The sequence below is a fragment of the Colossoma macropomum genome, unplaced genomic scaffold, assembly GCF_904425465.1.
Source record: "Colossoma macropomum unplaced genomic scaffold, Colossoma_macropomum, whole genome shotgun sequence".
Lineage (NCBI taxonomy): Eukaryota > Metazoa > Chordata > Actinopteri > Characiformes > Serrasalmidae > Colossoma > Colossoma macropomum.
Genome location: NW_023494791.1, coordinates 19256924 through 19282480, shown reverse-complemented (window position 1 = coordinate 19282480; position 25557 = coordinate 19256924). Strand labels below are relative to the sequence as shown.

The 25557-nt window shown below is 40.0% G+C and overlaps 1 protein-coding gene and 1 long non-coding RNA gene across 3 annotated transcripts; both read left to right on the top strand.

Annotated features, from left to right (window-relative positions):
• The first annotated feature begins 14 nt into the window (after positions 1 to 14).
• On the top strand, positions 15 to 10747 carry asrgl1 (asparaginase and isoaspartyl peptidase 1). 2 transcript variants are annotated; one of them, XM_036574283.1, is made up of 7 exons: positions 15 to 83; positions 2221 to 2429; positions 2596 to 2738; positions 4565 to 4719; positions 4872 to 4993; positions 8228 to 8338; positions 9897 to 10747. In XM_036574283.1, exons 2-7 carry the CDS (start codon positions 2243 to 2245, stop codon positions 10097 to 10099), a joined length of 921 nt encoding a protein of 306 aa, XP_036430176.1. In that variant the 5' UTR covers positions 15 to 83; positions 2221 to 2242; the 3' UTR covers positions 10100 to 10747. The 2 variants fall into 2 exon arrangements, with proteins under 2 accessions (XP_036430176.1, XP_036430175.1); XM_036574282.1 differs by having other exon boundaries at positions 39 to 122.
• Positions 10748 to 11768: 1021 nt separating this feature from the next.
• Positions 11769 to 23794, top strand: LOC118810483. The gene is made up of 2 exons (XR_005007425.1): positions 11769 to 12559; positions 23074 to 23794. It is a non-coding gene; the product is annotated as an uncharacterized LOC118810483 (long non-coding RNA).
• Positions 23795 to 25557: the final 1763 nt, after the last annotated feature.

Sequence of the window (25557 nt, the reverse complement as noted above, 5' to 3'; positions counted from 1 at the left end):
CGGTACTTTTAATTTGACATCGCCTGGTGCTCTGACGCAGCCTGGCTGCTGTGAGTCAGTTTTTCCTCAGCCCTACTCAGCCTGTAAGTTCAACTGATTTCTTATTTCATTAACCAACACTGGTAAGAAAATTTGTATTGTTTAAATATTGTTCCCCAGTATTGTGTATATTTAACATATGACATTGTTGATGTTTTGACAGTGGCATGCAATATTCAGCAACGTAAACACCTGATCTGTAATCACATTACCGTTTTCAGTGCGTGTGTTTGCTCCGAGTGCGACTTGGTGCTTTTCGCTTCATTGTGTCCACTGAGTGGGGCAGTGAAGTCTGAGCACTCAGGATTTGGGTTGACAAAGATTTAATAACACGATAGTTTATCAAAGTAAACTTAACAGCCCGAGGATGACAGCACAGTTTTACCATGTCCCGTGATTTTTTTTATTAGTCTTTATTGTAGTGTCAGTGTCTGTATTGTAGCTCAAAGCTCCGTCTCCCAGTAATTTGTGGCTGCCGAGCCGCAGAACCGGTCTCACCCAGTAGATTCACTCCAGCGGGTTCAAGCCAGTTGCATTCAGCGCATGCGCCGACCTTTGTGGTTTTTCATATCAAACTTTAGTGTAATAAACATTACAGTCGTTTTGGGTGAGTTTCCAATAAATTTACGTTGGCTAACGTTATATTTTAGGCTTTTAGACAAACTTTGGTTTGAAAGCATGTAGAGATTCACGGGGTAAATATTGCACGTACTACAGCTGATGTGGCCTGGATAAACTAATGAGTTATGTAGACATATAGACTGGAATAAAACTTATAGAAAAATGTGAAGTTAAATGTTTACGTGCTGAGGACCGACTTTCTTACGGATAAATATTTCCTGAGGGAGTTTGGCAGAGCTCCTCAGGCGGACTCGGGTTAAAGAAAGAAATGCTGACTGGGCGCTTAATTGTTTACCCAGGCTCATCTGTAGTCTCGTGGTCCATGACTTCTGTTTGCAGAACTGAAACTCTTCAGTTCATGTTTTTGACAATTTCTATATAAACCGGTCTGTAAACTTGCATATTGAAGCACACAAAATAGGTCCTAACTTTGGCTACAGTCTTTGACCCAGCTGCAGTCAACAGAAGTCAGTGCAGGATGTCAGAAGTGCCAAACATATGCTGTTTCATAAAGACTAAAATAGTCTTGACCTGTCCCAGCTGCCATGAGATCCAGAATGTGGCCTTTATACAGTTTAATCAGGGCTGGACAACCAATTCAACACAAAACGTGTTTGGAGCCATGTGCACCTGCACAGCCTTTCTTCCAATTAATCATTTTCTTATCAAACATCCAGACAAAATCAAACCAAACACATTGTTCAGCTAGCCTAGTGGTCTCTGGCGCTCCCTTTTATCATCCTTTTGCTGTTGTCATAGACTTTTAAACTGGACCACATTAATAGTCATTTGAATTTTATTTGATGAATCAGCTGTAATGGGCAAACAGTGCTCAAAGATCCTACTGGCTACTCAAAAAAGTAAGTCATCAAGATTGGACAAATGAGCCTAGTAGAGTGCCATCCAATATCAAGTCACAAGATGCTTCAAAGCTTAATGGACACTAGCATATTCCGTTGGAAATGCATGGCAGTGATTCTGAATGCTGTGATCGCTACTTATTACAATGTATATACATGGGTTTGTCTATCAGGCTGTGTTTCTTACTGTAAGTGGAATTAAATATGCATTATATTACAAATTGCTAACTGATCAGTTCATCAAGAGGGAAAATCTTAATCATTTTTATTTAATAATTGAGTTTAATTTAAGGTAGTCAGGACGGCCCTAATGACACCTGTAGTCAACCCCTGGGCGTTGAGGGGCCCTAAAAACTGTTTACAGTTTGCAGTGCTGACCTGTCACCTGGTGTAAACTAGAGTTAAGTGCCTTGCTCAATAGTATTGGTTTGTTAAAGTAACAGGGTCAGTCAGAGGATAGACATTAGAAGCTACAGTTTTCTGGGACAAAGTCAACGTGTCTGATCAATACCCCCGTTCCAAATAAAGTACACAAATTAACCTTAAAATTGCTTTAAAGTAATAACCCAATACACTGCTCAGTATGTTCTGCTGTACATTGTTGTGATGGGGAAATGTTAAAAAATTGTTCATAGTAGCATAGTGTGAGTATTGCTTTGTTACTGTGTATGACCTATGTCTACCTCTGACATTTGTCCAGGAATTTAGTCACATCAGTATCCATGTTGCCTGTTGTGGTAGTCCATGGAGGTGCGGGGTTTATTCCCAGGGACCGTGCTGAGATCTCCTGTGCTGGGGTACGGGAGGCAGCAAGAGGGAGTTATGCTGTTCTGAAGTCTGGAGGTAGTGCCGTGGATGCTGTGGTAGAGGCTGTCACCATGTTGGAGAACAACCCAGCATATAATGCAGGTAGCATTAGGGAGGAGCGTAGTCCTATCCAATATTTTGCCAACATATAATAGCCTACTGTCCAAATAACTGTTCATATTATATCTATTGTATGTATCTTTTTACTTTTTAAAGTTCATCAGGTGCCTAAAACCTTGTATGTATGTGTGTGTGTGTGTGTGGTCAGGTAAAGGGTCGGTGTTGAATGTGAAAGGGGGAGTGGAGATGGATGCTTTGGTGATGGATGGACGTACTCTAGACAGTGGTGCTGTGTCTGCAGTTAGGGGAGTGGCTAACCCAACCCAGCTCGCCAGGATGGTCATGGAGAAGGTACCATTGTAAAACAATAAATACATTCCTTTCTACTGTTTCACTTCATTTAAACTATTGTGCTTAAACAAAATGTGTATTTTCATTCTAATACAAATAAAAAAGATGTTTTGTTGGACTTTTAGAAAATGTATTTAAGTATGAAACATCTTATCACTTACTGCTTTTCATGCTGAACTCAAGAAATGTAAAAGTTAACTTTGCAAGAAGAGTGCCAAATACGTCTTCCCTGTGGGCAGCTGGTGAGGAAGTCAGAAAAAACCCCAGGGGTAAGAAGTGGGCAACCACAATGTTTGGTTGGGTTGTGTGGTCACATCAGCATAAGGAGGAATTTAGGGAAGTTGCCAAAGCTCTTATTGGCAATGACAAACACATTGAAGCATCCAGAGGTTCATGCCTTTGAGATTTTAATGGGAAGGTAGTGAAGTCAGTTTTATTCCTATCTGGGTCCAGACCCCTAACGAGAAAACCAAGCACAGAAGTAGCAGGGAAAAGTGAACAAAAAAGCATTAGGAAAAAGGTTGAGAGGATTCAAGACTCAAAAAGGAAAACTATCCTCCTTTGCACATTACAGCAGATTTTGGGGTATGTGGGGCAGAAGCAATTTTTAAAAAAATCAATACGTTTGGACCAATTTTTATGTGGCACTCACTTGTGCTGTGGATCTCAGAGTAATTCAGTACTGTGTGTGTTAGTTAAGTAAAACCATGACTGCAGTTGTGCATTTAGATAATGAATTGGTACACAATATGTTTATGAATGCAATAACAAAAGGAAAAAATACGTACTGATTTCATCTGTTATCAATTACTACTGATAAATCATTTTGAAGTTTAATATGAGAACATGGCAGATGTAGACAATCAAAAAACAGGTTAGACATTTATGCAGGGGTTTGCAGTTTATGAGGCTGCTTAGGAATCTGAAGCGTTCAAGATGGCTTTAATGGTAGACTGTACATTAAAATACTATGTGAAACACAAGACCAAAACTGAACTATTTTGTCAGCTAAGACTAGTGGCATTAGAAATATTTTGCACTGACTGCCTCATTATATGGATTTTAACCCAGTGAAGAACGTGTGGTGTGAATTTAAAGAGAGCTGCCCATAAGGGTAGGCCTAAGGGTGTGAAAGACAGGAAAGGTCTTGAATGGAAGAATGGTGAAGAACTCCTGCTGTTTTGTTCCCCAGCCTCATTAAACATTTAAGGAAAACGTTTAGTGTGGTTTCCCTTGAAAGGGATGGTTACACCAAGTACGAAGGAGTGTGACATGTAACTCATTAGCTGAGCTATTTATTTATTTATTTATTTATTTATTTATTCGGCTTATTTTGTTTGTCTTTATCCAGGCTAGGATTAATTGAGGAGCTAACTGCATTATGCAGCAGAATGCTGGGACATGCCTCATCTTGTCTAATCACAGAGATGATAAAAAAAAAAATACATTTCCATATCAAGCACAATAAAGCAATCATCAGCACTTTAAAGACTAGTCAAAAAGGGGCAACTTAAAACAGACCAAACTGAGCTAATTCACAGTGCAGTGTTCTGAGGCAGAGGCATGTAGCTGCACAAAAGTACAGTCACTTAGCTGAACAAGCTTTGCCTTGAAACATGATCTCATCAGTGTGGTTTTATGGTTCTGTTTTTGGAAATATCTGAAGATTTGGTTTACATGTTTGGTTTTATCTTAACATTAAGTTAAAATTCAACTGCCTTACATTAGTAACTGTCATTTTTGATACTGTTTCAGTTAATGCATCAATATGAAATAAGTTCACTAGTTCAGTGTAACATATTATTACATTTACCTTTGCTATGCAGACTAGTCACTTATGTTTGACGGCTGAGGGGGCCTTAAACTTTGCCAGGGCCATGGGTGTCCCTGAAGTGCCTGAAGAGTCACTGATAACAGACTATGCCAGGATGCGCTGGAAGAAGAACCTGGAGCCAGGCGCTAACCCTGTGGAGTCTCAGATGTAAGAGCTTGTTTTACCATAGACATATTACATATCTCATGCACTTGATATACCATTGTTTAAGTGTTGTTTAAAGTAATTGCTTGTGTTCTGACGTTGTAATCTTAAGGACAGTGTTTCAGGGCGTTGTTATAAGTGCGTGTGTGTTGCAGGGGAAAGATGGGCACAGTTGGGGCAGTAGCTGTTGATGTGGAGGGAAATCTGGCTTGTGCTACCTCCACAGGAGGCATAATAAACAAAATGGAGGGTCGTGTTGGAGACACACCGTGTATTGGTGAGTTAGAAACACCTGAGCCTAGTCTAGCCTCACCATTGTCTTGATTTTAAATTCTACATTTCAGAAGTGTTAATATGTTTGTGAGTAGAACAAATGTAATTGTAAGAGCTTTCTGCACTTCTGTACTCTGCAGAAGATTGCTGCAGTGGTTGTGATGACAGTTGATCTTTTACCTTTGGACGTGCAAGAATGTCTGTAATGTTCAGCTGCTCAGTAGCCTGTTGAGTTAATACTTAACTTTCTATGTTCAACCCTACAGTCAACATAGCAATAAGACATACATTATTCACACTCTCAGAACTCAGTTTTGTGGATTATACATTTTGGGTAATAGGAAATTTTTAGTTGTTAGTCAGAAAACAACAAACATTTCTTAATTTTACAATTGTTAAATGCCTATTAAAATATATATATTTTTCCATCAACATAAAATTCACTTCTGTTTTACGATATCAATATGTGCAAATTCTCTGCATCTGTCTACTCTAAAAAGTGTGATGATGCCATCAAGTGGTCAAAAAAATAAAGACAGTCCCTAAACATATTCTCTGCAAGATTTTCTTAGTCCTTAGTCTACATTCCAGGTTTGTAGGTTTCCTAAGTGTTGTTTTCTTTTTTATCCAACTGCTCTGAGTTCAAGGCAGTTTTACTGTAGAATCTAATTGTAAGGTGATCTCTGTCATTGTACAGCACTGTCCAAAAATCACTCACAATATTAAGGTTTTACCTCATGTTTAACCCAACTTAATTGTTATTAGAGATGCTACAATACCACACCATCATATCAATATTGAAATTTTGAGTATACCGATAGTGCTGTTTTAAATGAGCTGTCTTTAATTGAAGCACTTCACTTCAGATGAGTATCTAAAAGTCTATAATGCTCAAACTACTCAAACACTCTACTACCCCCCAGGAAGAAATACACAGCTAACAACATCATATTACACAATGGGAGTGTGTGCTATTTCAGGCAAGATTTATTAAAGGACTGGATCAAATTCATTCTTTTTTTCCCTATACCATTCAGCATTTTCTTCTGATATTGACCCGATACTGATACCTGGTATTAGATCAGTGCCATTTCAATCAATTTACACAATTTTTGGCCAAAAATGTTCATTCTGGCAAAATGGATATTTGATGGTATGATTTATGTCATGTGGAGGTGATCATCATGAATTGAAATTTTCTGAAATGAAATGAAGAGAAAACAGGCAATATTCTCATCGGGCCTAGGAACTAGGAACTAGTAGTTAAAGGAACTAGGAGTTCTGGCAATTCACATGAAGCATATAGTGTTGGAGACTTAAAATATCATTTTTCCACCTGAGAAATATCGCCAAAGTAAGGCTATTTTGTTAATCCCAGAAACTTGCAGTCCATGCATTTGTGACATGCAGACTTGACTATTGGAATGCACTCATCTCTGGACTCCCTAAGAAATCTATCCACCCCCTACAACTTGTGCAGAATGACACCGCCTGTGTTTTTAGTATAACTAGAAAGAGTGCTGCCATCATGCCTATACTGAAGGTCCTGTCCTGGTTATCTGTGTCATGCAGGACTTTTTTTACTTTAAAAGTTTTAATGGCTTAGCACCAGACTGCTTATCTGACTGTTTAGGTGTATACAGTGCCCTCCACAAATATTGGTACCCCTGGTAAACATGAATAAAACAGGCTTTATTCTTTTGATCTTTCATTCAAAGTATTAACACAAATCTGACCTTTTTTGAAGTACAATGATTGAAGAAAAAAAACCTAAATCTAATCAGGAAATAAATATTTTTCTCAAATCTGTGTGTGCCACAATTGTTGGCACCCCTTCATTTAATACTTTGTGCAAAGATAACAGCTCTGAGTCTTGTCCTATAATGCTTTAATGAGACTGGAGAACACATGGCAAAGGATTTGAGACCATTCCTCCATACTGAGCCTCTTCAGATCCTTCAGATTCTGAGGTCCACACTGTGGACTCTCCTCTTCAGCTCATCTCACAGGTTTTCTGTGGGGTTTAGGTCAGGAGTCTGGGATGACCATGGCAAAACCTTAATTCTGTGGTCAGTGAACCATTTTATGTTGATTTTGAGGCGTACTTAGGATCATTGTCCTGCTGGAAGATCCAAACTATGGCCTAGTTCAAGCTTCCTGGCTGAGGCAGTCAGGTTTTCATTTTATTTTTGCTGGTACTTGATGGAGTCTGTGATAGCGTGTATCTGAATAAATTGTCCAGGGCCTTTGGAAGAAAAATAGCTCCACAACATTGCAGATCTACCACCATGCTTCACAGTGGGGATGAGGTGCTTTTCTACATGGCTATCTTTGTGTCTATGCCAAACTCACCTCTGGTCACTGTTGCCAAGAACCTCTCTGTTGGTCTCATCTGATCATAGAACACAGTCCCACTGAAAGTTCCAGGAACGTCTGGCAAACTGTAGGCACTTGAGTTTATTGGTTCTTGACAGCAGAGCATTCCTTCTGGCAACCCACCCCCCAAACAACTCATGGTTATATAAGTGATGTTTGATTGTAGTTTGGGAGATGTTCTGATCCCAAGACCTAACTCATCTGTGATCTTTGGAGATTCTTTGTCCACTCGAACCACCCTCCTCAGTGTGTGTGGGGTCAGTATAGACAAACGTCTTCTTTCCAGCCGATTCTTAACATCTCCAGTTGTTTTAAACTTATAAATTATTGACTTGATGGTGAAAATGCACATTATCAAATGTTTAACTGTTTTCTTGTAGCCGTTTCCTGATTTGTTCAACTTTTTGTCGCACATCATTGCTGTATTCTCTGATCTTTCTCATAGCAATAGAATAGAATTTGGTCTGTTTTTCATCTCTTATATATTCCCCAGTAAAACAGAAAATCATGTCTGACCAGTTCCTAATCACTCAAGTGAACTTTAAAACATAAAATATAAAGGGAAATATACTTCAGTCAGATTTTCTAGGGGTGCCAATAACAGTGTCACACATAGACTTAAAAAAGAATTATTTCATGACAAGGTTTAGTTTTTTTTTTTTCATCATTAGAATTTTTGCTAACATTTTGAATGAAAGATCAAAATGTTAAGTAATTAAGACAGTTTTTACTGTTATTCATTTTGCTCAGAATTATGAGGGGTGCCAATATTTGTGGAGGGCACTGTTTGCTCTGAACTGTCCTCTAGGTCCCTAGAGTTAAATATTATTATCTAACTGGTTCTTCTTTTCCTGTGTGTCAGGATGTGGAGGCTATGCAGATAACCAGATTGGTGCTGTCTCACCCACTGGTCATGGAGAAGCCATCATGAAAGTCACTCTGTCCAGACTTGTTCTCTTCCACATGGAGCAAGGTAGTATATCTCCAGAACAATAATGTGTAAAATATGAAAACTCTGCTGGTCACAAAATGATTTGATTTCACAGTGACTACTCTAAACGCTTCTATATGAGGGACACTAATTATTTTTTACGTACATTTAGCAAATTTCTGTTGAGCGCTGATATGACAGCTAAGCTCTGATGCTGAGTAAATCATGTCTGTATATGAATATAATGTAACAAAATGAGTGCACTGCATTAGACTTTGGAGGTGGAGCAGCTTATAGTGACCTGCCTTTGACACAGTACAAACAAGCACTCTATACATTAGAATCTTACCTTATAATCCATAAAGCCAGGGATTAATGAAACAGCTAATGCCTCAGCAAAGAACTCTGCCGGTGCTGGCTAAAGTAAATAGAGTGAAGCAGTGTGCATATACTATTGTTACTGGTTTGTTAAAGGAAGGGAGTTCTGTGATACTTTAAATGTGTGTATATCATCTCTGTCATATCAAAACCTCACATCTTTTACATTTTTTAATTTATTTTTACACTGTTTTAAAATGCCAGCTAACAGTTACATTGTGTAAATGCTTCATGATGAATAGAGCAATAGAAATGGCCCAAAATGGAATTAAATAAAAATGCTGTTACATTAGTGTACATTATCGCACAGTTAATTACGACTGCGCATCTGATTGGCTGAGAAGTCTAGGCGTGCTGTTGTTTATAATAACAGCATTTCACTGTATCATAACTATATCATTCCGCTGAGCATTGGTTGCTATGTAACGTCTCGCTCTACACAGCAGCTAACCATTATTACCATTCTACTTTACCTCTACTTTACTCTTCTTTTTACATACAAATAAACAAAACATGGATACATTAAATGACTTCTGTAAGACGGTATTTGATCTGCAGCCCGTTCAGATTGGTCAGATTCTAAAGAAGAGCGTGATTTCAGCACTACATCAAATTCCATTGTTGTCCCTAAATAAATTGTAATTAGCCAGTAATAAGTATAAAATTCAGCAAGCAATATAGGCTGTGAAATGCTTTACATTCTGGCTGGAACAAAACAACATTCAGGTGAATCTGGCAAGTATTGAAATATTGAAAATGCTGAGCTGAACTTCATATTGAGACAGTTATATGGCTCTGTCTGTAATGCAGAAGGATACTTTTTTTTGGAGAAAGGAATTGCCAATATTACAGCACTTTTGATACAATATTTGTGAATCCTTTGCTACACTTTTTTCTTTATTTTGCACAACTGTTGTATAACTGTGATGATCTGTGGTACTTGCCTTCACCTCAAGCCTGCAACTGAATCACCGCTTTGATGTTATTTGCGATAACACACTCCCTCTATTCCTTAATTAAAGTTAAGAACCCCTTTTCCTTCTCCTGTAATGTCACCATTTCAGAGTTAGGAGGTTCTGTTATGACAGCTATGATAGGTAAGTAAGCCACCACAAGACTGCATATGCACCAGAAGTCAGTACAGTTCTATTCTTGAGGGAGTGCAGTTGATGTGTAATTATATGATGACAATTATGGTAAAAACAAGACAACTGTTCTCCAGGAAAAAGCCCAAAGGAGGCGAGTGACTTAGCCCTGGACTACATGAAGGAGCGTGTGAAGGGTTTGGGTGGTGTGGTGGTCGTGGACCCAAAAGGGACCTGGACAGCTCGTTTCAGCAGTCTGCAGATGGCTTGGGCTGCAGCACAGCAAGAGCAGCTCCATTATGGCCTGTACCATGGAGAGGACTTCACTGAGCCTATATAGTGGTCCTCATAATCGCCACACTCACATATAAAGCACAGGTTTGTGTTGATTACATGTGCAAATATCCATAAGGTAATCATCTTGTATTGCTACATTCCATTCTGTTACTACAGATAATGCTATCTGTTGGACATAATGGCTTATTTTACTGTACGTCAAAACTGAATTTCATGCAAATCAGTATTATGAAGTTAAAAAATAATACAAGTGTTTGTGCACAAAACCAAATCAGTGTTGTGAAACTGTTTTCAAAAGAAGAATAATAATTGTAAAACAATAATTCAGTACATGAACTTCAGTGATAATCATTTTTATTATTACTTTTATGCTTCAGTCATAAAAGTCTACAGCACCTTTTTGAGTAAGTCTACTACTGTTTAGTGCACACTCCTTCAACACTCCAACACTCCTTCAAAACTCCAACACTCCTACTCATAACAAAACCTTATCGCCTGGATTTGTGTCATAGCATTGCTAGTTCTAACTGTCCTCCACTAGATGGAGATAAAAGGCATCTGCGGTCAAGACCAGATTTATATGTTATGTTCTTACTTCCTATTTACTGTGTAAACTGGACTTACAGTTGTAAGTTGTAAAGTTGTCAAGTTATAAAAAAACATTTCTAAAATAAATTCTATTTGCAAAATGTGTAATGTTCTCTTTTGTACACAATTACCATAATGCATGATCTCAATACCCTAATTTGTACTGTAATTAGTGTTTTTCTAAAACACACTCGTGTGTAAGGTACTTAAGTCATTTTATACCAAAGGTCAGACTACTTGTCCATATTGAATGTGCAGTTGACTCAGTATCGCCTTTTTTAACTTATGTTCACATTTCTTTGGTCATGTAATTTCTGATATGAAATCTTAGACTGAACTGAATATAAAAAGAAAGCAGACGGTCCTTTACTCCTTTTACCATGACACATCAATAAAAACCAACAAATCAACTAAAAAACAATAAACAGAACAAGAAAAAAATTGGTTGAACTTATTTAATTATGAGAGGAATTAATTAATAAGTTTTAAAACAAAAAGACGTAACACTTTTAAAGCCAGGAAAGTATTGTGACCAGGCTAAATGAGTAATCATTGTACTGACAATGTAATGAATGTATTTGTTTGAAAGAAAGAGAAAAAACCTACCTACCTTCAAAATTAGATAAAGCAGACAAATAAAGCTACTTCACCTGAATTATATCAGTTTTCTTGTAATTGTGATGCACTGTTGTGGGCTTCTGTAAGTTAATGGTGACTGACCTGCCCTCCATGGGAGTGCAGTAATACAGGCCTGTATTTGTTGTGTCAACAGAACAACCAGCTTGCTTGGTGCTTTCAGCTGTGATATGAGAAACAGCTAAGACCCCAAAAACCAGTCTCTCTACCCCCTGCCCTCTCTTTCAGTTTGTGTTCAAAATATTACACTGGTTTATGAGGGCAGGTAAAACAGACTTTAGCCTTGTTCTTCACCAAAGCACAAGACTCATTTCTAAGGTCACGACTCGTTTTCATTGACATGCTCTTTTAAAAAGCGGCCTTGACTCGAACGCCCAAGGGCAACTTACAGTTTTCAGGAAATTAGTACAAATACTCTGCTACTAAATAAATAAATAAGCATTCAATGCTTCCCCATCTTCACAACTATTAGGTTAGTGTCATATATAAGTACCCTGCTGTAAAAAAGGGGGAAAGAGGGGGAGAGGTTACACCACTGCGGTGTAATTCCAAAAATTATAATCAATTTCTATAATTACACTACAATTTCTATAATCTCATCAAAAGCACCTAATACTCTAAGTCTCCTAAAAAAATAATCTAACTTAATGGAAAAGTCGTTGAACAGGGCTGCAGGTAGGTCACGGGGTCGTGGAGTGCAGCAGCCTGAAGCTCGTGCAGCGATGAGGGCGCTGTGTCCGCTCATTGGTCAGTCCTCACATGCCGCGGTAGAAAAGGGGCCGGCCGAAGTCGCACAAGCTCCATAGAAAAAGTCGGGAGTGACAGAAAGGCCAGAGCCGCTGACAGCTTCAGCGCACTCGGACGAGGAAGGAGTCGAGAAGCCCCCACCCTTCCAGTTGCCATCTTAAAGCGCGCTGTACTTTCTCAGCTGTACGTCATTCACCGTTTTCGGCTCGTGCTGGATTTTGCTCTCGTCTCAAAACTCGAAACGAGACTCGACCGAGCGGCGCCTCAGAGTGCCCGGGCAAAGTTGGAGACTTTCTGACAAAAAAAACAGTGAAGAAGACAAAGAACATGGCGAGGGTCAGTCGAACAGAGAACGGCATCTTTTTTCGCCACTCCAGACAACCAGACAAGACCCGGAGTCGGTGTGGTAACGACGCCGTGTCCTCGTACAGACAGACTGCAGAGGAAGCGGCTGTAGCGGCGACTGAGGGAAAGTTAGCATAAAGTTCAGACCGCGATGTGCCGAGGAATGCTGCCCTGCTCCGGCGACCTGGTGAGTTTGAGAGCCGACTCAGGCTGAAGTGTTTTGGGAAGAGCCTGACAGTTTTCCTTTTTTTCTAAAAGGAAAAGCGACTGTACGTCTGCTCAGTGTTGTCCAGGAAATGACCCCGTTATAACGACCGAACTGCTGTACGTTTCACGTATCATTTACCACACAAATTACTTAATGTTTATTATTGTTCTGAAGTATTTTTCACTAGAAATTTAATAAAAAGTCATCCGATTTGTATGAGCCCGTAGTAGTCGGCTCACACTGGCTCAGTGAAGTTGAAATCAGAAGCTGAGTTAACACATCGCTGAGGGTTTTGAGTTCTGTTTTGTGGGTTGTGCTCTTACTTCGCCTTTGAACGTAAACGGAAGTCAGAAATGTGTGGGCCTACAGATGCTCTGCAGTTGCAAGACAAGCTTCATCTCTCAGCCAGGCAATGTATGTGCACCTCTTCTCACCACAACTTTGTTTCTTTTTTAGCCCTGTTTCAGCTGACGTATAGATTCCACACACCTCTCATGAGAAAAAAAGATCTATAGTGATACTATAGCAATGATACAGTAATGCTATTTGTACAGGGTTTCTGTACAAATCTCACAGCAAATTAAGACAATTATTAAAGTTTACTACAGGATACTACACACGTTTTATAGAGCACTATAAGCCAGTACTACAGGAATAATTATACAATGTACAGTACTATAGGTCTTTTTGTTAGAGGTGAGATGAAACAATTAACTTTTGAGATATTCCAACATTAAGTCTCTATAGCTACTCATTTTCAGTAATCTACATCTTGACGATCGAAATCCAAAATCTGACTCTGTTGGGCATCTTTTTATTGCATAGAGTCAACAGAAAAATTGTCTGAGTATCATTATACTGGAAGTCCAGTAGCAACCACAGCCTGTGTTTGGAAGATTGGCTCCTTGCGAGTGTTCCTATGGAGATAGACACACTTCCTGTCTCGGGTCAGGAATTAAGGAGTCTAGCTTTTCAGAATTGCATACTCAAACTCTTTTCTGTTTAATTATGTTCTTTGAGCTTAGTTATGGGACAGAGATTTGCATTCCCCAGTCAGCAATTGCTGGACGTATATTTTGGTCATTTTCGAAGTGCTGTAAATGAAGCCTTACGTAGTTGATATACTAGAACCTGAACTACCACTTTAAGCAGGAGATTAAAATTAACAATTTAATTAAACATTTTTCCTCAGTCCTCATTTATGTCTTTATGTGTACTATGTCTTATGTCTTTATGTGACTACAACAGCGTCTTCCACTTCACCTCTAAGAGTTAGCTAGTTCTGTTAATCAGTGTACTGGTGACACAGATGATTTGTTCTGTTACTGTGCATTTCGTGACTGGAATCAGGCCTGTGTGTTTAAATGCGGAGACTAAAAGCACAAGAGTGTGACCTCTCACAAGGTCAGACGGCCTCCGCTCATCTGATCTCTGCTTCGGGCGTCTGTGGGTTCTTGGGGGGTGGAAATGGGTGAATGTAAATGTGAGTGTGTGCATGTGTGTACAAGTGTATGAAAGACAAAGAGGAAAAGAAAGATAGGAAAAGACCAGTTTTCATTTGTGCTTGTTATCCATTCACTTGTTAAGTGGTTATTGAGTACTCAGACATAGCTGCAGATTAAACTGAAATAACTGGCACAAAACAGTCAAATATATAACCAACATCCTGTGTCCTTTTATAGGTGAAAGCAGAATGAGCAAACTTTTCAATAGATTACAGGTAACAGTGAATAAATGGCAATGATGTGAACATTTTCTTGATGTCTTTTTCCACCCCCTAAAAAGTTGGCCTCCTTGGGCATCTGCCGAAATGTGGCTCAAGTCCGAAAGTCTGATTTAAGAAAGAATGCTTTGATGAGTGGGCCCTTGATCTGGGCAAGAATCAAAGTGGCACACAAGTTGATGATATTTTTTCAATCTGAGTAAGCGCTCAAAGATCACAGGCCCAGCCATCAAGACTCGTGAACTCAACGCTATTTATGAGCTTTCACTTTTACATCATACTCTCAGCCCCCTGTGATTTGTGCATCTGTTTGATATTGGTAAAGTTAGAGGGATAGAAAGAAATATGGACAAGAGGAATAAGATAAAGAGATTCAGGCCAGAGGCTGTTGAACCTTTGCACAGCTAGAACTGGATCTCATTGACCTTGTTGTGACTTTGTTGTGGTTGAGCCATACAGTGTATGTAGAGCTTTCACTTTTAACCTAGAAGGTCAAACCTTCTTTTAGTTGATGGGCACAACTTTCCCAGGACATTTGTCATATGAAGAAATCTGTTATACTGAATTCCCTGCAAGGTTCCTCTTTAGTGCCACTTTTTAATCTCCCTTACAGTTGACGCCACTGACATCAGTATCAGTTGACTGTGGGGACTTAAATGCGGCCAATCATAGGTTGACTGGATGAGGCAGTGGGTCTCTGGACTCAGACCCCCCCTCTCTCTCCTTCCACCCCTCCCCCTCTGCCTTACTGTGTGCTATACGGTTGCCAAGTGCTAAGAATCTGTGGAATGCGGGATTGCAGTGTTCTGATAAAGTTTGCTTTGTTCCCCCCATGACCTGAACGCTGGGAGGGATATGGGACCCTGAGAGTTTCACTGAAGCACGGCACCACAGTGTGTGTGCACACTGTAACATGCACAGACGCACATACATGTTCCTGCTGTATACTACAGCCAACAAGCCACAACTCCTGTATTACTTGTTCAGTTGCTTTGCTGAACTGCACACAAAAAGATCTCAGATGGTTAAAATTCAGTCAGTTGTGCTGTATATAATGCACAACAAAACAGTAAAGCAGTGGTCTTAGGCACAAGGACTTGGAAGAAGTAGCAGTGAAGTGTAGTTCAGTGGTATGGTATTGTCACAGTCTTATCAAAGCCTCACATTTCTTCAGTTTTATTTACACCACTAGAAAGGACCAGTTGCTCTTTACATTATGTAAATGTTTCATGACTAATTAGCCAATAGAAATGGCCTAGAATTACTAAAATCTCGTCACATTAACACATAATAACCTTTTGCTTTGCCTAGAAAATCACAGTTTTGGAAATACAAACTTTTTTTACAACAGTGATGATATGACTTGAGCCAACCTGTTCAATAACATATTGCCTTGCCAAAATAATTATTATGGTAGTTATCATGCCTTTATTTTACTGTGTAGTCGTCCTAGTACCTAGAATTTGTAGATGCAAGTGAAGGATCTACCCCATTGAACCAATCACAGTGTGACTGTGTTATCTGTGACTGTTTCCTCCTTCACAGGAATTTGAATCTTTTTTTTCCAAAAGCAAATGGTTTTCCAAAAACAAGTGGTCAAAGAAAACACTGGAAGAACATGAGACACAACCTCACACCGCCTCTGTGTCTCACATTACTATGCTAAAATACACACACAGTTCCCTGCCAGGCACATACAGCTTCAGTGCGAGGGCTGCTGCGTAGAGAAAGTGAGAGAGAAAACAAAATGGAGGCCAGAGATGGCATAGGTATGGGCTTAGTGTCCGGCCCGTCCTCTCTTATGACCTTATAGAAGTCACACAGTCACATTAGCTTCGCCAGGCTGACTCCAGCAGAGCGGGTGTAGGGAGGACACAAGCAGAGCTCAAAAAACGCAAGCTAAGCCTTCTGAGCACAAGGGCCATAACAGTCCAGTTTCGAGGGTAAACAAGAAGATGGATTCTTTGTGATTACAACTCAGAAACGCAGGGAGTTGGTTGTGTGTGTGTGTGTGTGTGTGTGTGTGAAGGAGACGTTTCTGGTCTGCAGGGACACTTTGCGTGTGAAGCTTCATCAGATTTGCCCTCTGTGGGAGTGTCATGGCAAAACAAACGGCTTCCACTGACTCTCCTCTGGTGTTTTCAGTGTAAATATGGCATTTCTGCATCCCATGGCAACTAGCCCTCATAGTGTGTGACGGAAAAACAGCATTAGATATGCAGGTGGGATAAATCGAGCCGAGACTGTCCAGCACTCCCTCATATACTCTTAAAAGTGAAGCTACCAAAAATGTCATTAAAAACTCTTTTGGTTCTCTAAAGAACCTTTTTAGTTTATTTGAGATTACTTTCAATTTGACATAGTTTGGGGCAAGTATGTGATAATTTAGGCGTGTAGTTAGCACATTGAAAATCTGTGTCGGGGCCACCAGTGTTATCCACAAAGGGCTAGTCTGGCTGCAGGTTTTCATTCCATTCAAGCAAAATTGCCCTTGATTCCATTTTATCTCATTAGTTGGTCTCAGTCTTCAAATAAATTATTAGTTATATGAGGTGTGCTCTTGCTTGGTTGTAATGAAAGCCTGCAGCCATAGTGACCCTTTGTGGATAGGATTAGTGACCCCTGGTCTACGGGGTATAAGCTTCTATTACTTGGTAGCTACTTTGGACGCATAGCTCAAGTACAAAAACCACCGAGCACGTCTTGGCCAATTGACTACTTTTAGAGTAAGGGGAAAATTGTATACAAATGATTTTTTATGAACTACCGCATTAAGTTCTAAGTATTTACAGTATAGTCTTGCTTTATAACTGGTTACACAAACAAGAACTCTGGTAAGCAGGGATGTAGTTACTTCATTCTGTCACCACAATTATACAGGATCACTCAGTTTTACACAGATTTTACTGATTCCTTATGTCACTGCTGAACTGATAATGGCTTGAATTTGTTGAGACTAGCAGCACTATGAACTGCAATAGATGACAATGGGATCTTTACTGCTATTGTAAAAGCCAAAGTAGACATTGCTACTTTAAACTACATGTCATCCTTAACTTGTACACAACCTTCTGCCAGAGCGAGAGAAACTATGTGATCTGTGTTAACCTCTTAAATGGCTGGAACCCACCTGCAGGCCCAAAGTTTTAGAACTTTAGAAGAGTAGCTCAGCCAGTTTACATTGAAGTCCCTGTATTTACTGAATAAAAAGCCTTAGTATGTAATAAGCCTGGAATTTTAGGGGGTTAAAGTATTTGAACCTGCATTCTTAAAAAATAAAGGGCTCAGGAAGGGATGTGATGGAAGGAACACTTTTGGTTACCTAAACTAGCTTTTAGTGTATTGAGTGTTACAGTATGTGTCAGGTTTTGCTCTGGGGGGCTCAGGTGGCAGTGTCGTCTGGGCTGCACGACGATGGCAGTGGAGTGACCGTGAGCTGCTGGCAGTAGGGGCTACTGTAAACATCCTTGACTGGAAGCTGGTGCTTAAAATGGAGCTTTCAGTCGGATGTTTGCAGCAGCCAACTGCCATTACCCCTGCTCAAAACATTCAATGAAGAGTGGAGCGAGAATGGCACACAACATGCTAAGGTAGTTAAAGGCTAATTAACTGTTTTAGAATGTTTATGTTCTAATTTTCTTCAACATGTTTTGGGAGTGTTGAATATTGAACCTAGTAGAATCATGAACTGCGTGTAACGTTACACCACTAGAAATATCACATTTACATTTGTAGTATAAAAAGTGTGAAGTAGTGAACTAGAGTTACAGCTGACTTTCAGAGCGACACGGCTTTAGATCAGGAGCTTGGTGGGTTTAGCTGAGCCTTTTGGTGGCAGGCCAGTTGAAATGGATATCTCTAGGGTCTTACTGGGCTGGAGAAGACTAATTGAATAGAAGCATAGGGGCACTCTGCTGACTCCAGAGGCTGAATGTCAACCTTGGGGCCGAGGCCTGCCATTTGTGTCAGATTAACACCTCCAATCATGTAAAACACATTCCACCCTGGCACCTGTGGAGAGCTAAGACCCAGATTATTGCTGCTGCCTCTGTGCTCCTTCTACAGGCCTTCTCACTGTTTCAGAGGCCTGTAGCACGCAGCTCAGTACCATGGCCTCCTCACTTTCCCGCCTCCTGCATGAAGTCTCCCACAGGGAGCACAATGAAACCCACAGAAACATGATCCTGGAGCACAGCCTGTGCTCTGTAATGGGACACTTGCCAGCCTTGTTCACAGAGGGAATGGTTACATGGGGAGGAAGATTTCAGCCCCTTTTTATACTCTTTTGTCATTTTCATTTGACTGTTTTTTTTTGGTTAGGTTTAAACTTACTTAATAACTATGTAAATTACTTATTACGTTACTGATAAAGATGGAAAAATAAAAGTTTTGCCCTAGTTGAATTTTAATAGAGTAGGTGACAGAGGTACGTGACAGACACCTGTTAGTCAATTCTTTTTTTGATACCAAGTTAGAAAATGTAAGAAAAAGCTATGTACTGATTAATGTATAGCTTGTTAGCACAATGGTATGATTGGTGCTTTGAATTTATAATTTGTTGATTTTTTTTTTTTTGCTTGGTTAGTTATATAACCCTATCATACTCTATTGGCTATAGTTAAATCCAAATGATTAATATTTATTTTAGGAGCACCCAGTTTCAGCACTCTGGACAGCTCTCTCAGGATATGACATTATAGTCACCCAGTCCCAGGGGTGAGAGAAGGTCCTTAGGGATCTTAGGGGACTAATAGTTATCACTCCCCAATTCTTTTTCTCCTTGCAGCAGGGAGCCATTTTACTGCTTTGTTCGTTTCTCTTATGCATTCCACCAATTCGCCCACAAAGTCTTAACTGTGACTCGACAAAAGTTTACAAAATGATAAGAAGGAAAGGTACCAATGGGAGAACTCATGGAACGTTTGTACAGTTCTGCAAACATTGTTAAAAGCAGACTAATGATAAGCATGGATGTATTGCTGAATAGGCCGTAATTGAATGTTTTAATATTAGTTCGTGTTTAGAATGGAAATGCTGGGCAGGGTTTTAAGAAGGTCAGGAGAGCATTTTGAAGTTACTAATTATTAATAAAAGCTGGACAGATATGAAATAAAATTGTTTCCCTATTAAATTAATGCACATTTAGTCACCAGTATTTTGCTGCTGTGTTTGGAATGGTCACTCCCTAATTCACTATTTACTGCATAGCCTTTGCTATACAGTGACTTGACTGGGGAACAACCATGGAACAGCTGAAAGAGTATTGTTACAGATTCAGACAGCACTACAGAATGACTGACACACTGTTTCTCTAATAGCAGGCGAATCCGAATGTGGTCTTATCTCACACAGACAACCCTTCATTCCATAAACAAGATGATGCTCACTTGAGAATAATAATAACAACAGACATGTTTCTGTTATTCGTCATTGTTGCACATTACTTGTCATTGCATTCCTTCTCTAGTGTTCGCCATCTCTTTGCTTCAGTTAATGGTACATTCTTAACTTTATTGTAGCCACACCACAGTTTATTTTTCAACATTCACTTTCCCTTTATCATTACACACTCTCTCTGACTTCCCTTCCCTCTCTGTGCCCATAGGCTGACTCCATGTCTGATGACTTTTCCCACAAGAATCACTGAAGACAGAAACAGGGGACAGAATGTGTGCGAGAGAGAGAGCTCTTGTCCAGTAAGAGGAAACAAGCCTAAAGAATGTGAAAAGCTCCCATTCAGGCGGGTTCACAGGGTCTGGGAGTGGCCACATCCTCAAGGGAGGAGGGGGCTCCTGGACCTGTGCCAGGAGAGCTGTGCAGACCAATCAGATGACTTAGGTCTGTGTGAGCACCCAAAGCCTCTGCCCTCCCCCCATCCCTTAAGACCTCCAAGCAGCTACAGTGTCCTTCCCCTTTATTTACCCAAACAAATAAAGCCTGTGTACTGTTTGCAGCCTGTGCCTCTCTCAGTCTCCCAAGAACACAGTTCAGTCAGCCTGTAGACAGCATGGTCAGGAATGCGGCTCTATTAATAGACGGTGCCCATTATCTCAGAGACTAATGACCAGCATGAGCAGATTCCTGAAGGGCACGGAAGTGACGCACTTTCACCCACTTCACTTCCACTTCCTGCTTGATTTACCGTTAGTTTTCTGCCAAAAACCTCGGAGATGCTTCATCTTTCATCTTCAGTGTAATTAAGATGTCTGAAGAGATGACTTGTGTTGAGGATTTGCAGTGCCAATTTTAGAGCTCAGTTTGTTCCAAGCTTTGGGCACTGTTGTATTGTATCACTGTCATGTCAATGTTACTCTTAAGGACTACATTTCTCTACTTCATAGCTTATTTGGTCTGACTAAAAGTTAGAGGTTGCTTGTTCTTAGAGATAGCACAAGTTTGATGCCCAGTATCAGTATCGTGCTGATACCAGCAGGAAATACAAGATTGGATATCGGAGGAAAATAAAAATGAATCTGATCTGATTCTGTAACAAATCTAGCTTGAAATATCACAGAATTATTGGTAGCACAATGCAACGTAAAGGGAAATAAATTAGATCATGTATTAACAACGCTAGCCATGTGAAGCCTAACATTAACATTTGAATAAATAGCTAGCTTTTTCCGAAGCCTATGTGGGAGTTGCTCTGTTGGCTGAGTGGAAATGCCTAACACATCTTAAGTAAAGTGCTTCAATTAAACATAGCTAATTTAAAAATAAATAAATAAATCAGCTGATACTTATGTTTTTTTTTAGTATTGTTACTGATACTGGAAAATAAAGAGTGGTATTGTGCTGTCTCTACCTGTTCCCTAAAGGTCTCTCTGGTTAAGCACTTGTCCAAACCATGTCATCTCAGCCTGACCCAGCAGCCATACTGTGCCTCAGGGAGTGTAAACATCCTACACTCTCAGCTGGAGCCGAGACGGAGGCCGGGAGTGGGGTGTTTGCGCTCTCTGGCTCAGAGACGCCATGGCAGTACCAAGGAAGCTTGGGCAGCACCATAGAGGAAGCCATCTCTGCGTCACTTCTGCCCTCTCTCTTCTCTTTATGCGCAGAGACCAGTGTGCTGTTACAGAGTTGAATATGGGTGGTTTGTAGGACACAGAGGAAATTGAGCTCCATTGTGAAGAGTGACGCAGGGTCTAGAGGTGAGGCTGCAGGGTCTCTTTGAAGCTCTCTGACCCGGCAGGGCGGGACGGCTCCAAAATGCCTCCAAGCACTCCCACCCAGGCTAAGCTGTTGTCACGGCGACGGAGTGGCCCAAGAGGAAATGGCTATTTATACCCTCCAGAGCACAGAGAGAGGCACCCTTCCGATGGGCGGCTCTCCGCTCGCTTCCTTCTGCGAGCTGGGTTTGGGCCTTTTCAGGAACCCACTTTCTCAAACAAGCAGCACTGTTTAAAGTGGTGGTTCGGGCAGAGATTAAATTTACAGTTTTCCCCTTACCCCAAACATATCTCATCAACCAAGACATATTCGATGTCCAAAGTTTGCCTTGTTAGTTTTTCTCTGGTGCTATGATGCTATTGTAACTAACGTGCTGGGAGCTTATAGACCAATAGTTAGCATTGATCCTAAATCAGGCCACTTGCCTTAAGCATGCTGAGCTGTTACATACTTAAATAGACTTTATATGGCTTCTGATACTGTACAACATGCTTCCATGTATAAAAACTATAAAAAAGATTATTAACACAGATTGTGGCAAGTGTGGGATAAACTGAGGCGTGCACTTGGTACAATGCTAGCAGGCAGCTATAAGCTTACATTACTTGTTAACTACATTTGCCTTGTAGCTCCCGTGCAAAATAGAGTGAACTTAAACACTAAACATGTCTTGGCTGATGGGCTATATTTAGTAGTAAGGGGAAAAATTGTTTAAATTTTAAAACCATTGCTTTCAAACATTTTGAATATTACACAGCTTAAAGGTACTTCTCCTGTCATCTTGCAGTGGTCTTTGTGCTGCGGCTTTGGATACCATGTTCTGGTTGCACACAGACCGATACCAACAACTAAGTGAACTCTGATCTCTGAGATTGTATCAAGCTCACTGTCCATCTCCACTGGCTTGTTGGTTGCTGTGAGCGCTGTTGATTTGTTTCCTCTCCTGGTCTCTCCCCCTGTGGCAGTCAGGATGCATGTCTTGCTATTTTCTGGTTCCCACCCTCTCCCACTGCAATTATCTTGGTCCACTTTTGTTCAGTGATGTCATTACTCCAGCTGCTCTGTTATGCTCCACTAGGTGGCAGACTGTATGTAATTAAAGCCTTGTAACTGTATTTATAGCATCAGCAGTCTCAGATGAAACATTTTTATCAGTTAAATACCTCCATAATTAATAAGAAAAGAATATAAAATACATAAAGTGAGGCTATGAATTTCACTCAAAAATTGCTTAGTCTAATTGAACACATCAACAGTATGTGTTTGCTTGCTATTCTGCTTCAGCTGAATTTGTTTAACATGCAGTGATGTATTTTAAAAGTTATGCAAATCACAGCCGTTTGCTTTGGATTAACACCTAGAAGATGGTTTAGACTGTATGGAAGTTCTTCACAACCTGAAGAGAAATCTGCTCAAGCTCACAAGAGGGCAGCAGAGTTCTGTTAAATGATAGACCAAATAGACAGGACAGTCTTACAGCATAATTAATAGCCTAGAATATGAATCAACATGCATTTCGCCTAAGTAATAAGAATAAAAAGTAAACTTAGCTGTACTTCCAGGGTAGTTATGCAGTAATGCTGTGTGCTTTTCTTTGCAGTGATGTATTTCCTCTGCAAGCAAATGGTGGCAAGAGGAACTGGAGGGAGGTTTGTACTGTGGACAGAAGAGAGGAAAGCATGGCGGCGTAAGGTACAGCTAAGGGCCGTCAGTACTGTTATTGAATTTTCAATGTTAGAACAATTTTATACAGTAGCAACCCAGAATTTAGCTAAAACCATTTTATCAGTTTCAGTTTGTAAATTCCTGTAAAACAGCAGACATTGGCATTCCCAGTGTAATTTCCAACATTGTTTCCTGCTGAATAGTGTACATGTAATTTGTATTGGAAAAAAAAGAATCAAGAGTGAAGTTAAATCCTGGCAACTCAGATACATCAAGGCAGCCTTAAACTATTTGAGTAAAGCCAACATCAACCAAAATGTTCAGTATGTTTATACCATGTTTAGTGTAGAATGTCTGTGATTACATTTACATTATCTCCTACAGTATAGACCAGATCTATGTATTCGTAATACAGGAATGTACAGGTTTAAATCTTTTAAGTAAAGAAAATACTGGGGGCTTACAGTGGGCAAATTAGTACTTTGTATATAATGCCAAAGTTTGGGATTTTTAGCATTAATAGCACAATAACCAGGAGACTATATACCATGAAAGTGGGATACTTGTAGCGTACAATATGTGTGATAAATGTTATGTTTTTGATGTGATGTAAAGATCTTTATTTGCTTAATAAACTCTTTATTAATATTTCAACACTCTGCTAGTGTCTTGTGTGGTAATTATACCATTCCTGATGATCAATCACAGTGTAATAAACAAGAAGTGTGACAAAACTCAGCTACTGTAAAAGCTGTGCTGAGTTGAGTTTCGGGGGATGTCCACACTCTCAACCAAAATTGAGGAACCGAAACCGCGTCGCCTGCTTGCAGAAAGATGTTTGTTTACCTTGAACTGCAGCTGCAGTGTGGAGCATGCTCAAAAACAAGACCTGGCTAAGCTTAGTTTAGCCAGACTATGAATGCAGCCTGTATGGAACATTGTATGATAGCTAGTCAACTTCTCATTCTTGGACGCACTGCATCCGATCCAATTAGTGATCTATGATTGAAGGAATATGTGAGCATTTTTTTAAACTAAATCTGCCACAGTCGATTATCATGGATAATTTTCATGTACAGAAAATAATTTGCCTCGAAACACTAAGTACACTATGACTGAGTGCTGGTAAATGTGTTGAAATGATTTTTCATGGTAATCAGCTGTGTGCTATTTCTTATTGAGGGAACTATGATCCCTCTGTATGGGAGCAAGTCATTTATTACAGTGGTTAATGTTGAAATCAGTCCATTTTTGTCCTTTTGAGGTTGTTGCAGCCATAGCAGACAATGTTGCTGGTCCCTAAAATGGAACCTCCCACATGGTTTGACCCTAGAAACTCTTACACATGCGCATTTCAGCAGTGGAATCGGTTGGTGAGGGACTATTCTTGGTTGGCCCACTCAGATGTCCAGTAAACAGAGGTGCTTTCTAATGGGCTAAAGCATATCTAACCCTGCTGTAACTTGTTGCTGACAGGTCATGGGCCCCTCTTAGGGCACACGGCTGCACTATTATTTCTGTGAACACTATTACTTCTGTTGCCCTGATTCAGTCTCTTATACTCATTTACTTAGCCTATAAATAGTGGTGTCAACATCAAGGGCATGCTTGCTTTCACACTTACTGCAGAAAATGTACACAGCCTTCATCGTGATAAGGCATAACAAGTACATGCGTGTCATTTCCTCTGGCAGGAGAGGCTACAATCAGCCCTATAGCCTGCAAAGAACACAACACATTGTCATCCATTCACATTTTACCCAGATTCATTTTCAGTGGTAGATCTTTATCCTCAAGCCCCTTAGTAAATAAATCATCAACCTTGAAGTGTGATTAGCAAATGAGTTTTTCCAGACTGTTTTCTGTCTATCTCTGTCACGCTGCACATGAAATACACACAAACACACCTACCACACAAGCCATGCAGTGGAGCAGCTGTGTAATGGCTGGACTACACAGTTCCTGCCTGGTGAAGGCAGAAATGTTCTTTGTCATGGCAGGGCTGAAAAAAGGTCGACTTTGTCCAGAGCGCTCTAGGGGGAAACAATGTGGCTGGGTAATTCTTAATAACCTTTCAGTTATATGGTTATTTCTGAACTTCCCTTTTTGCATGGCCATACTGTATTTAAAAGAATGCTCTCTATGGAAAGCACAGTCATTATAGGTCATTATATACAGCTCAAACCAGAGCTGAGTTTACAGTAAATGCTGACATGACACCAATTCTCTAAAGGTTATTTATCAATTCAGCTTAATTTAATGCAGAGAGATTTTCCATTTTCCACTTAATAATATTAAAATGGTTTGGCAGCTAGTCTTAAATGTTTATGTCAAAGGTAAAAACTTGTCAAATCTTTGTATCGCCAAACTAGTAACTTTTAAACTTTTTCAAAGAAATTTGCAGGGGTATTTTCCACAT

Coding starts and splice junctions, on each gene's coding strand:
- asrgl1 (XM_036574283.1), top strand. CDS start 2,243: ATGTTGCCTGTTGTGGTAGTCCATGGAGGTGCGGGGTTTATTCCCAGG. Junction 2,430..2,595: donor CAACCCAGCATATAATGCAG/GTAGCATTAGGG, acceptor GTGTGTGGTCAG/GTAAAGGGTCGGTGTTGAAT. Junction 8,339..9,896: donor TCTCTTCCACATGGAGCAAG/GTAGTATATCTC, acceptor ACTGTTCTCCAG/GAAAAAGCCCAAAGGAGGCG.